Source organism: Cervus canadensis, chromosome 18 (assembly GCF_019320065.1).
Source record: "Cervus canadensis isolate Bull #8, Minnesota chromosome 18, ASM1932006v1, whole genome shotgun sequence".
Taxonomy (NCBI): Eukaryota; Metazoa; Chordata; class Mammalia; order Artiodactyla; family Cervidae; genus Cervus; species Cervus canadensis.
Window position 1 is genome coordinate 13,359,461 of NC_057403.1, and position 13,104 is coordinate 13,372,564.

Consider the following 13,104-nt stretch of genomic DNA (forward strand, 5'->3'; position numbering starts at 1 on the left):
ATTAAGTAAATAAAGGAACTTTTAAGAAAGGTGACTGGTCTGTTACTCCATTATATACATAATGATCAAGAGGAGACCAGATTTATTACTTAGGGAGCATCACTAATGTTAACAACCCCCACCCCCAGCAAAATGGAATGGAATCACTGCCCTTACTGAGGTTCTTTCCTGTCTGTGAACAGCTGAACTGGGTGTATGTCTGCCCTTGGAGTCCTGAAACAGCTGGGCCATTTTGTCCCTGTTTGGAGTTGATTGGAGATATGCCCCTCACTCAAACATTCTGGAGCTTGGAAGTCTCTACTTGACATATTTTGTGTTCATTTGAGTATGTAGTAAGCAAGGTTGTCCACCTTTTCAGGCAGAACAAATCCCCCTCCCCAGAAAACACCACCGTGCTCTTTACACACGTTATCTTTGTGTACATGTGTGGTCCTTGGATTGGAAAGCGAGCAAGAGAGAGAGATAGAGAGTGTGTGTGTGCAGTTTCCACTCACAGTCACGGAATAATTTCAGATGAAGAAGAGTCAGAGAAAGACAAATCACATGATATTGCTTCTTTGTGACATCTAAAAGAATGAACTTATTTACAAAACAGACTCACAGAGAAAGAAATTATGGTTACCAGGTGGTATAGTGTCAGGGGGATTAGAAGTTTGGGATTTATATACACAGGGCTATATTTAAAATGGATGACCAACAAGGACCTACTGTTATAACACAGAGAATTCTACTTAATATTCCGTGACTACCTAAGTGAGAAAACAATTTGAGAACAATAGACGCATGTACATGAATAACTGAATCACTTTGTGTACAGCTGAAACTAACACAGTCAATTAGTCTCTTAATCACAAATATTACAATATAGAATTTTTTACAATTTTCAAAGAGCCATAAAGTGCATGTCTTTTCCTCTCATAAGAATGCAGAATCAAAGTCCATATAATGAGCCTTTAATTGGGAACCTCTACTGAGCCTGAAATACGAGGTGAGTACATCGGATTTCTCTTCTGCAAAGACTTAAGGTTAACGAGATTTATCATGAGCTTGGGGAAAGCGTACTGAATGGTATACATTGAATCACTGTTCCTACTTCATGAGGCAGCAAGATCTGTTCAAATCCTCCTACGTTTATAGTGTTTGGGAAACAACAACTGATGCTCAGGTCATGAGGCCTGCTCGGTGACGAGGCTCAGACAGACTTCCATCCCTGGCATGAGAGGATGCTGGACATCCTCCCCTGTGACAGGCACCAGGCTGACTGTATGAACAACACTGCCCGCTTTCCGCATCCTGTGACTCGGTCAGCTTTGCTCAGTCCTGCCTCCTGCCTCACAGAAGCAGAGCCATGTGGCCCACACTCCTCAGCCTCCTGAGTCTCGGTGAGTCTGGAAAGACCTGGTAGGAGAGGGTTATGGTGGAAATCGGGGGTCTTCACACCACTGACCAGGTTCCCTGGATGAGGGTGCAAGGAGCATGGGGTCCATCGGGACAAGCCATCTCTGACGGGCTTTTCCTTCTAGGATTCTGTGTGAGTCTGAGTATCTGGGCAGCTGTGGGTGAGTCCTCCCCAGCCCTTATTTCTGTGTTTAGCAGAGCAGGCGGGGCTGAGGCAGATGACACCGGGGGGCAGGGTGAGACCCCTGTCAGTACAGTGAGAGCCGTGTGCCCTGTGGATCCCAGGTCCTCTATTGGCCTTGATACTCATCTTCACTCTCCCCAGAGGTTAGCCTGGCCCTGGGCTCTGGACCTTAAGGGACAGTGTGAAGTCTCGGAGCTGAGAGCTGGGGCCCTGAGTGCCATTTCTATCATCAGAGAGAGGTAAGGGGCTACAGCCCACAGACCCCTCTCAGACAAGGTGGCATCTCCAACCGGCCATTCACAACAGGATCTCCAGGACCGCCGGCTAGACCTGACCCCAGGGGAGGGGCTGGGCATCAGGCAGGGCCACCTGGACCTGGTCCCACATTTGATGGAGGCTAGCTAACCAAGGAGCAGGGTTCATGGTTCCCTTCCTGCTTTTCACTCAAGTGGCTTTTTCTCTTCTTAGTTGTGTTACTGTAAGTTGCTCAGTCATGTCTGTCTCTTTCTGACCCCATGGACTGTAGCTCAGCAGGCTCCTCTGTCCATGGGGTTCTCCAGGCAAGAATACTGGAGGAGGTTACCATTACCTTGTCCCGGAGATTCTGCCAACTCAGGGATTGAACCCTGCTCTCCTGCATGACAGGAATATTCTCTAACATTTGAGCTACAACAAATGCAACAGGGGAGCCCTTTCACTTCTTTTCCATGTATCAATTTTTCCCTGGTGTTTTCTTTTGCCTGCATCATGCAGCTTGCAGGGTCTTAGTTCCCTGATCAGGGATCAACCCGAGCCTTTGGCAGAGAAAGCGCCGAGTCCTAATTACTGGACCGCTAGGGAATCCCTAGTGTCTTGTTTTGAGAGAAACTTTTTCAACATTTTGTCAACCCAAGGAGTGAGTCTTATGAATCACTTCTGAGAATCATATTCTTAGAATCTCTGTGATCTCCGTCCTGTGTTGACTGTGTCTCTGTCTGTCCCCAAACCCCAGGTGTCCTTGAGAATCAAGGTGATGCACTTTAGGAGAGGAGACTTGCAAGAATTGAAGGGGAAGGGCCCATGGGGGCAGGGTGGAGAGGAGACTGTTCCTATTGTCCTCTCTAAGTCTGTGCCTCCTTCTGTCCTAGGTGAATATGACAAGCCCTCTTTGTCAGCCTGGCCAAGCACCGTGGTTCCCTTAGGACAGACTGTGACTCTTCAGTGTCACTCCCATTCTCCATTTGCATTATTCAGGCTGTTCAAAAGAGATGGGACCAGTTTGCCTGAGCTCCAGGGACATCATTTCAACACCTTCACCCTTGGCCCGGTGACCAGAGAACATGCCGGGTCCTACACGTGCTCTGGAGGCTACCAGTCCCCACACAGTGACCCCCTGCAGATTGTGGTCACAGGTAGGAGGGGTCCAGCCAGCCCGGGATGGCCGAGCCTGCAGGCAACTACTATAGTTCCACGTGCCAGTGCAGCCAAGGACGTCCTCAGGATTCCCAGCTAGGACCTAACCAGGGAAAGAGAACCCAATCTGAGAGGTTAAACTCAGGGTGTTGATAGAGGGATGGGATGCCCGACTGAGGAAGGAGGAGCCTCCCTAGGCATTAGTTACACAGGATGCGGCCACCCCCTTCCAGGAGGGAGGATGGGAATGACCCTGATCCAGCACCTACCACCCAGTAGGGAGCTGTAATCCCGTATGAAGGAGCTGGGGTCCGGGGAGAATTCCCAGGAATGTCTCCAGTGGCATGAGGCGGGGTCACAGATGGGAAATGTCCCCTTTTTTCTCCACTTCCTTCCCGTTGATGCCAGTCATCACCCGTGATATAGGAGATGTGTGTGAAGGGAGCCAGGGTATGAATCCTCAGAACCACCCAGACCTCAAATGCAAATTAGGGATGGGATGAAGCTGAGAGCATGTGCAATCCACTCCAGTATTTTCGCCTGAAGAATCCCATGGAGAAAGGAGCCTGGCAGGCTCATGGGGTCCGACAGAGTCAGACACAACTGAAGTGACTTGGCATGCATGCATGAAGCTGAGAAGAGATCCAACAGCTACAAAGCTTAGAATAAGCACAGAGGAGGTTAGAGGTCTTGAGCAAAAAGAGAAAAGCATGAGCCAGACCCGAGAACAAGGCTAGAGAGAATGCCACAGAACAGACAGGAAGGGTAATTGGCTTTGGTGGTTCACGGGGACATTTTTCACACCTTCAGATGTCAGGGGAAGCGCCGAGGTGGATGACTCACTGAAGCTCACAACTTCTTTGCTCCTAGGTTTGTTCCCAAAACCCGCCATCTCAGCCCACCCAGGCGCCCTCGTGCTGGTGGGAGGGAATGTGACCCTACGCTGTCACTCACCACTGCTGCTGGACAAATTTATGCTGCACAAAAAAGGCAGCACAGGGCATTTCCAGAGACATGTAGAGACGCTCCCGGGCGGACGTGCCCCAGCTGACTTCTTCATTGGTCCCATGACCTCGGGGAGTGAGGGCACCTACCGATGCTACGGCTCTCTCAGCCACTCCCCCTATGAGTGGTCAGCCCCCAGCGACCCCGTGGACATCGTCATCACAGGTCAGTGTGTCCAGACCAGTCCCCTCTGCTGTCTGTGTCACAGAAGGTCTGGTGTCCAGTCCAGCATCAGTACCGGGAGACAATGACAGGCGGGCAGAGATGCTCACACACTAGGGAGAGGGAACAAACCAGAGAGAGAGGAGTGTGAACACGGAAGGGAGAAGAGAACAGAGCACCTGCCATGTGCTAAAGAGAAGACACAGCCGGTGACAGAGTAAAGCAGCAAGAACATGAAAGAACGATCAATGGAGAAAGATGTACCAGAGCAGGGACCCGGCCAGTTCCCGGCTCAGGCAGCCAACGATGGTTGCTTAAGGGGCTGGTTTCCACCTTCGTGTCAGAGCTCCCTTCCTCTGTCCGGAGCGCTGTGGTACCAGACACCCTTGCAGTCTGGCCCCTGGGTGGTCAGGACGGATGTCAGCACTTTGAATTTGATCAGCCTTGTCGTTTAACGCGTCCTTCTGCACAAAGAGGAAGGAGTGGTCCCTGTCAACCCTCCCCACTAAGGAGTCCCTTTCAGGCCCTGGGGGTGGGCAGGGTAACGCTGAACACTACCTCACGTTTGAGGTAGTCAAAGATCGAATGAGATTCTGGCAATCTCCCCGCCATAATGTCTTCTTCTGTGTCAATACCATGTTTTATGATGGTCCCAGCAGTACCTAACAGGTTCCATTTTTCAAGAGAACCCCACATCTCATTGATTTTTAAAGTATAATTTTTCTTATTCATTTTTGTTGAAGTCTAGTTGATTTATGATGTTGCTAGTTCCTGTTGTACATAAGAGTGATTCAGTTGTTCATTTACCTATATTTCTGTTTTAAAAAAAGAATATTAAGTGACACTCCATTATGAAAGTTACCTTTGAATTTTTCCCTGTTCCAGGTATCCCTTGTTGTGGGGCTTTCCTCCTGGTGGTGGACAGCCTTCTCATTGCAATGCTTCTCTTGTTGCACACTTCAGGCTTTAGTCCTCTATTTAGGACTAGAGTTACTTTATGCTCTAAGATCAAGGTCTCTGCCTTTCAGATCGGTTCAAGAAACCCTCTCTCTCAGCCCAGGGGGGGCCCGTGGTGAGGTCAGGAGAGAAGGTGACCTTGCTCTGCAGCTCCGAGCGTGCCTTTGACCAGTTCCATCTGCTCAGGGAGGGGAAGAACCTTGGGCGCATGCTCACGAGAGGACGGGGCCCCCACGGAGCACTCCAGGCAGTGTTCTCTCTGGTTCCTGGGACCCCAGCCCACAGCGGGGTCTACAGGTGCTACGGCTCCTTCATTCGCTCTCCCTACGCATGGTCAGAACCCAGCGACCCCCTGCTCCTGTCTGTCACAGGTGAGGACCCTCCTCCTGGCCCATGCTTTGTTGTTGCTCTTCAATCGCTAAGTTGTGCCCAACTCTTTTGGACCCTGTGGGCTGCAGCACGACAGACTCCTCTGTCCTTCACTTTCTCCCCTTCGTGGATCACAGCCTTGTCCTAGTAAAGGGGCTGTGTAACTCAATGAAGCTATGAGCCATGTCGTGCAGAGCCACCCAAGACCGATGGGTCATAGTGAAGAGTTTTGACAAAACGTGGTCCCCAGGAGGAAATGGCAATGCACTGCCATATTCTTGTTTCCAGAACCCCAAGAAGTGTCCCGTGCTTTACAATGCACTAAATCAATTTGTGTTGGCCAAAAAGTCCATTTGCTTTTTCCATAACTTCTTACTCTGACATAACATCACTGATCTCTACCTCAAGGGCCCTGTGCTGGTGACAGTGGACCTTAGGGCTTCTACAGAAACGGAAGCAATTAGAACCAGAGAGGAAGAGAGATGGTCGATGCCATGTCAACCCTCTTCCACCTCCTGTGTGGATGCTCCACATCAGAGTCCTGTCTATCCAGGCAAATGAATAAAAGGGTCAGGGTAGACCCAGGAGAAGGAGATGCTGGGCTGATTTGGGAAGATCAGAGATTGCTTTAGCCCCTTGCTGTTAATGTTTTCCGAGACGCACCTCTGACATACAAGTGATCTCCCAATGGAGGAGCATAGGTACTCATTCCCGGAGCAGAGAGAATGTCTCTTGCTTACAGATGTCTTTCATTGCCAAGCATACGCTTCCAGCCTTGTTCCACCATCTCCAAGGCAGGATAGAGGGTCTACTCAACGCATTCATGGGGAGGGACCAGAAGCTCTCTTCCCCATCAGTGTTCTGGGGGATGACAGAGTCAAGCACAGGCAGGAGGTCAACCTTCCAGAAAGAACAGTCCTCCTTTGGTGGGGTGAGGAAGGTTACTTGCTCACCTCTTCTGTCTTTTTTCTCCTAGGTTCTACTACAAGTACTTGCCCTTCACCCATGGATCCACACACCACAGAAGGTAAGCAAGAAGGTCTCCTATCTTAGCAAATTTCTAAGAAGACATAGGGGTCCTGTGTGAGTGTTGGCTCTTCCACCTCCCAGCTCTGTGACTTTGGGCTTCTCAGCATCCCTCTCACATCAGCATTTGAGACTGTGGTGTGCATGAGAACAAGAGGGGACATTGAGATCCTGGGACTTGGAATTTCTAATTTGAAGAAAGTGGGTCAGAGGGACCTGATCCCATGCCTAAGAGAGATGCTTACCCTCCCTCCACCATGATCTTTGAGGATGGATGGGGGCGGCAAGTGGAGAATTTTAGGGAGCACCTTAAATATGCTATTCCTCTGTTAGTGTTTTATGAACTAAGCATTCCACATTCAGAAATAAAAGTGTCCATTCTTCTTGAAGATTCCGATCCAGGTATATGTGGACCGGGGCGGGGGGGGTCGGAATGTATTGTGGATTAAAGGGGTCTCCATTCATGGAAAAACACCATGCCTTGTCGTGGGAGAGCACAGAAAAACTGCATTGGTGCCCAGTGGACCTTGGTTCAGACCTCCGCTGGTCTTGCACGGCCTCTTTACTTTATCCACTGCTAGCATCTCTCCTGGATGCTTTGGTACCTCCTGGGAAGTGGAGACCATAACTGATCAGGCTGACAGATGCTGACTGTTTGACGCAAGGATACAATAAAACCAGTGTGTAGGGGCACAGTGTTCGCAATGAAAAACCAGACCTTCCGTTTGCTTGTTGACAGAAGCAGGGCTTCCTCAAGAACGCTCCAGTGCGCGGTACATCGTCCTTGGCCTTGCCATAGCCTTCACCTCTACCATCATCCTCCTCGCTGCTCTTGTCTGTCACTGGTGTTCTACCCAAAATCGTAAGTCTGAAGAAGCAAACTCAGCATCATCTGACCCAAAGGGAGGTGGGCTCATAGCAGAGAATGAGGTTTTCACGTCCCATAGGTTAAAAACTCATTTCTGGTGTTGTTACCCTGAGGGAACATCTTCCAGAGCCCCATGGAACCATGTTCTTTTTATGAAAATATGTGTTGATTTCTTCTTGGCTGCATCAGGTCTTTGCAGCAGTGGGGGATCCTCATTGCAATCTGGGGTGTGGTTCAGCCTCCAGAGCTCGTGCACCCAGCGGTTGCAGCACGTGGGGCTTAGTTGCTTCAAGACATGTGGGATCATAGATCTCCCACCAAGGATAGAACCCAGGCTGCCTGCACTGGAAGATGGACACTTAATCTCTGGACACCGGGGACATTCCAAGCCCTGTTCTTCCCTCAACTACAGCCATCTGTTCTTCTCCCCTACATGATCTTGGGAATCTGCTGATATGCAGAGGAGGATGGTCCATAACAGAAGATGTAGGATGGGTCTGTGGGTTTGCACAGATTCCTGAGACAGTCCGTGAATGGCTGGGCTTGTATATGGAATGTCTTGCTTTTGTTTTATTTAGTGGAATAGACAGACTCAGCAACCTGGGGCACACCCCTGCTTTTTTTCTGACTTTGATATCCCCATCAAAGTCATGGAGATCTGGAATAACTGCCTCCACCCCCATGATCCTTGACTCTCTTTCATTCACAGATCTTGCCATCATGGACGGAGAGCCCCAGGAGGACGAAGCAGTGAGCAGTGATGTGAGTCCTCCCAGCCCAAACCCTTGCCATAGCATCAGCCCTTCCAATGCCCAATGTCACAGCCTTCGAAGATCATGTCTCAGTCCATCATTCACACCTCCTTCCTCTCAGGAATCTCCAGCAGAAGATGTGATATATGCCCACTTGAACCTTGGGACCATCTCTGAGAGACTGAATACTCACTCTCCCCTGAGGCCCATTCACCCCTTCCCAGAGCCCAGTATCTATGAAGAATTCAATGTAAAGAAAGACCATGCTGAGCCCTGACCTGGCCCCAGGCTGTGAGCTCACAGAGTGCTACAAATCAAAGATTTAGATCTCTTTTTAAAGAGGTTCCTCCGTGGACACTCCTCCTCTAAAGCAGCCCAGCAACTCTGAGGTGAACAGTGGAGTCCAAGATTGCAGGATCATCTTCAAATATCCAAAAACCTCTTAGTAAACTCCTGGCTATTCTAGGACTCCATTTTATCTATCTCACTGTTTGGGGAGATGGCATAATCAATCACACATACAGGGTAGGTTGATATAATCATGTTACTTTTTCTAAAATTCCAAAAAGCATAAAAAATTTCCCAGTTGATTCTTGAAATTATTCAGTTAAAAACACACACACACACAAAACCAATAAATAAGATATCTATTCTAACGTTTCAAAAGGATGAGTTTATTTACAAAAATGAAAAGACTTGTAGCCTTAGAGAACAATCTTAGAGTTATAGAGGGGAAGGGTGAGGGGAGAAATAGATTGGAAGTTTAAGATTGACATGTGCACACTGCTATATTTAAAATGCTTTCCATGAAAACTAATAAAAGCAATGCTAGATGGCCTAATAAAAACATGAAGTATATTCTGTTTGAGATAGCCAGTGTGGTGCCACTAGCCATATGAGGCTGCGTGTGTGCGTGCTAAGGCAATTCAGTCATAACTGACTCTTTGCAATACTTGGGTAGTATGTAGTTCGATTGGCTCCTCTGTGCATGGGATTCTCCAGGCAAGAATCCTGAAGGGGGTTGCCATTCCCTTCTCGAGGGGATCTTCTTGACCCAGGGATCAAACCCACATCTCTCATGTCTCTTGCATTGGCAGGCGGGTTCTTTACTACTGAGCCATCGAGGAAGCTGCCTCAACCTTTTCCCAGCCATGTGCACTGAGGCTGCTGGAGATCCAGGGGTAGAAACGGGACAACAGAATCCCCCTCAGTCTGGATCTGCACTGACCAATAAAGTACTTACCCAGCCACGCGGTGCAGACAATGACTCTACACGTATATGAAAAAAGCATTCAGCTCTTCAGTCACACCCACCACGTTTCAAGTGCTCAGTAGCGTCATGTGGCCAGGTGCCAGGGTGCTGGACAGGGCAGACGGTTGAAAAGTCCCGTCATCACAGAAAGGTCTACTGGACATTCCACTCCAGATCAGTGAGGCCTGCAGAGGGAACGATTGCCCCGGGGAGGCTTTGCACGTGTTGTGTGAATCCATCTATATTTGCACGTTTTGTCTTTTTTGCTTCTTTTCACCAAAGCCAAAGATTTGAGAATCTTGTGCCTTTTAAGTTATGAACTGGTAGCACAATGCGGCTTGTCTCGACCAAGAGGAGGGCTGAAGATCATAACACCATGAGGACCCCGGTGGGAACTGAGCTGGCAAATAAGGCAAAGATCAAGCTCCACGGAGCCTTAGTTGCTCATTGAGCTCTCTGTGTGTGATCTTTCCCCTGGCTTAGAACTAAACCACCCAAGAACTGTTTTACCAAGAGAAATGTCAGGATCACTACAAATGAAGACATGCTGGGCTTCCTTTCTTGTTTCTACTGTGAGTGAGCATATACCATACTGCTGTGCGATACATCTGAACGTGCAATCATTTCCTAATACATGTAAGTCAGGTCATTAGCTTCTACACCTCAGGGCTGTATGTCAATTACAACTCAGTGAAACTGGATAGATAGATAATAGATGTGCTTTGTCTCTTGGTCATGTCCAGCTCTTTACAACACGATGGACTGAAACCTTATAGGATCCTCTGTCCATGGGATTGTCCAAGCAAGAATATTGGAGTGGGTTGCATTTCATTCTCCATGATGATATGTAGATAGACAGATAGATCAATAGATTTCACTGGTGGCTATACCACTTCCTGAGGTGGTTGATGACTTTAGCAGGCTATTTCCTGTCTTATTTTTATTTCACTTCAGGGAAGTATATCATATGTATTAGTATCTGTGTCTGTCCTTGATCAGGAACTCTGATGAGGACCATTCTTGTCTGAATCCTGGAGTCTCCATTGGTTGACAAGGAGAGCAACATGAAGCATTAAAGGATGCTTTGAAGGGACAGAAATGACTCACGTGCTTCACCTCAAGGGGACAGAGACACCTGCTGCTTCTTACACACCCTGGCCTGTCAGTGGGAGAAGTAAAGCCTGCCCTCAGGGCCCAGGAGGAAGAGTTGTGCTCTCTTTTGAGAGCAGAGTGTACTTTGCAAATCTCCCCAGCCATCCTTGCTCCCCCACCCCGCGGTTCACTAGGTCTCTGAGGGCATCGCTGGTGCCTCCACCCAACCACGGCGGGGAGTGAAGGTCACACTCAACTCCTCGACTCTTACATCTTGTATTCAATTACGCAGTAAATGAATTCAGCCTCCAGGGTCCCCCTGACCCCTGCTGTCCTCTCCATCCACATAGTCCAGCCCACAGCCACACCTGGATCCCAGCCATAACCTCCCTGGGTCCTCAGCTCCAGACCCACACTCCCATCTCCAGTCCACCCTCCACATTTCATCTTTCTAACTCACATTTCAAAATCTGTTTTATGCCCCGAATCCTGCCATGGTGCCCACATCTTCAGGGCAAACCCCAAACTCTTCTACCTGAATTCCAGCCTGCTCATGGTCCTCCAGAGGTGACCCCCGTCAACCTCAGGTCTCACCTTTTCTTCCCTGCCAATGATACTGGTTCAGTTACACCACACACACACACACACACACACACACACACACACACACAAATGGAAAATAGGCCATTTAACATTTGTGTGCTCTCTCATATGAGCTCTTCTGAGAACACTCAGACTCAACAAGTTCCTTTTCTACTCCCAATCAAAAGTAGACACAAAGGTAGACTCTATCATTTCCATCCCTTGTTAATGGGTTTTTGCCTTATTAAGGGGCAATTTTCATATGAAAAATCCACATAAATCATTTAGAATGCTGGTTGACATGCCTGTATTAGAGTAATTGAAGGTCAAGAATGATTTATTTTTAATTAAATAAATTACATTTATACTCTCATTTCCCTTTTCTCTACAGCAGTTAATATAATATGACCTTCATAAACTTTTCTTATCATACAGTCTTTGCTGGTATATTCCATTTTTCCTAAGCATAAAACCATCATCCTTGAAGAGTGGACAGCACTGTACATGCCCACCACCAACTCCCCCTGCACCCAGAGAGACCCTGTGTCCCAGGGTCTAGGGAATGTTCTTTTCTCTCTAGAATGTACCCACTCCTCCCTCATGGTGTCCACACCTCCTCAAGCAGCCTCTTCCCTCAAGTACAGTGTAGACACTGTTGTTCAGTCACTATGTCATGTGTGACTTTTGTGACCATGGACTGCACCTCGCCAGGCTTGTCTGTCCTTCACTATCTCCGAGTTTGCTCAAACTCAAGTCCATTGAGTCAATCATGCCATCCAACCATCTCATCCTCTGTCGCCCTCTTCTCCTCTTGCCCTCAATCTTTCCCAGCATCAGGGTCTTTTCCATTAGTCAGTTCCTTGCATCATGTAGTCAAATTATTGCAGCTTCAGCTTCACCATCAGTCCTACCAGTGAATACTCTCAGGGTTGATTTCCTTTAAGATTGATGGGTTTGATCTCCTTGCTGTCCAAGGGACTCTCAAGAGTCTTCCCCAGCACCACAGTCTAAAAGCATGTTCTTCAGTGCTCAGCCTTCTTTACGTTCAACTCTAACATTCGTATGTACCTACTAGGAAACCATAGCTTTGACTATAAGGACCTCTGTGGAAAGAGTGATTTCTAATACACTGTCTAGGGTTGTCACAGCTTTTCTTCCCAAGAGAAAGGTCTTTTAATTTCATGGCTGCCGTTACTATCTGCAATAATTTTGGAGCCAAAGAAAAGAAAATCTGTCACTGTTTCACTTTTTCTTTTTTCTTTTCTTTTTTTTCTTTTTTTTTTTTTTGCCATAAAGTGCTGGGACCAGAGTTCATGAGCTTCATTTTTTTAGATGTTTACAGTGTAGATATAGACCCCAGTTATTCTCATATTTCTTCTTTTCAAAAAATAATTGATTATTAGCAGTTGATGCCTAGATTCTGCAGAATCTCAGTTCGTCAAGCACCTACAGAAGATGGGTTTACCTGGGTCATGGGTGTATTTCTTTTTTTTTTTTTTTCCATTTATTTTTATGAGTTGGAGGCTAATTACTTTACAATATTGTAGTGGGTTTTGCCATATATTGACATGAATCAGCCATAGATTTACATGTGTTCCCCATCCTGAACTCCCGTCCCACCTCCCTCCCCATCCCATCCTTCTGGGTCATCCCAGTGCACCAGCCCCAAGCACTTGTCTCATGCATCCAACCTGGCCTGGCAATCTGTTTCACACTTGATAATATACATTTTTCGATGCTGTTCTCTCAGATCATCCCACCCACTCCTTCTCCCATAGAGTCCAAAAGCCTGTTCTATACATCTGTGTCTCTTTTTCTGTCTTACATATAGGGTTATCGTTACCATCTTTCTAAATTCCATATATATGCAATAGTATACTGTATTGGTGTGTATTTCTGCTGTGTGACAGCAATACTTGGTACACAGTATGTTCTCTGCAATAATTTATGAACTGACCGAAGATGAGAAGTCAATTCCATCTCTGGAGGGGACTGGGAAAACAAATCTCTGAGTCCTAGTTGGAGGCAGGCTGTCCGGGGCTGAATCAGGATGAGAACCTGGGTC

General features: G+C 47.7%; 1 protein-coding gene across 1 annotated transcript; it reads left to right on the forward strand.

The window, feature by feature from the left end:
- The first annotated feature begins 1,314 nt into the window (after positions 1-1,314).
- LOC122421227 (putative killer cell immunoglobulin-like receptor-like protein KIR3DX1) lies at positions 1,315-8,390 on the forward strand. Its single transcript, XM_043437100.1, has 8 exons — positions 1,315-1,382; positions 1,524-1,559; positions 2,710-2,973; positions 3,845-4,144; positions 5,170-5,469; positions 6,444-6,494; positions 7,233-7,355; positions 8,071-8,390. The coding sequence occupies exons 1-8, from the start codon at positions 1,349-1,351 to the stop codon at positions 8,388-8,390; spliced, it is 1,428 nt and encodes a 475-aa protein (XP_043293035.1). The 5' UTR covers positions 1,315-1,348.
- The last annotated feature ends 4,714 nt before the right edge of the window (positions 8,391-13,104 follow it).

Coding starts and splice junctions, on each gene's coding strand:
- LOC122421227 (XM_043437100.1), top strand. CDS start 1,349: ATGTGGCCCACACTCCTCAGCCTCCTGAGTCTCG. Junction 5,470..6,443: donor CCTGCTCCTGTCTGTCACAG/GTGAGGACCCTC, acceptor TTTTTCTCCTAG/GTTCTACTACAAGTACTTGC. Junction 6,495..7,232: donor GGATCCACACACCACAGAAG/GTAAGCAAGAAG, acceptor GCTTGTTGACAG/AAGCAGGGCTTCCTCAAGAA.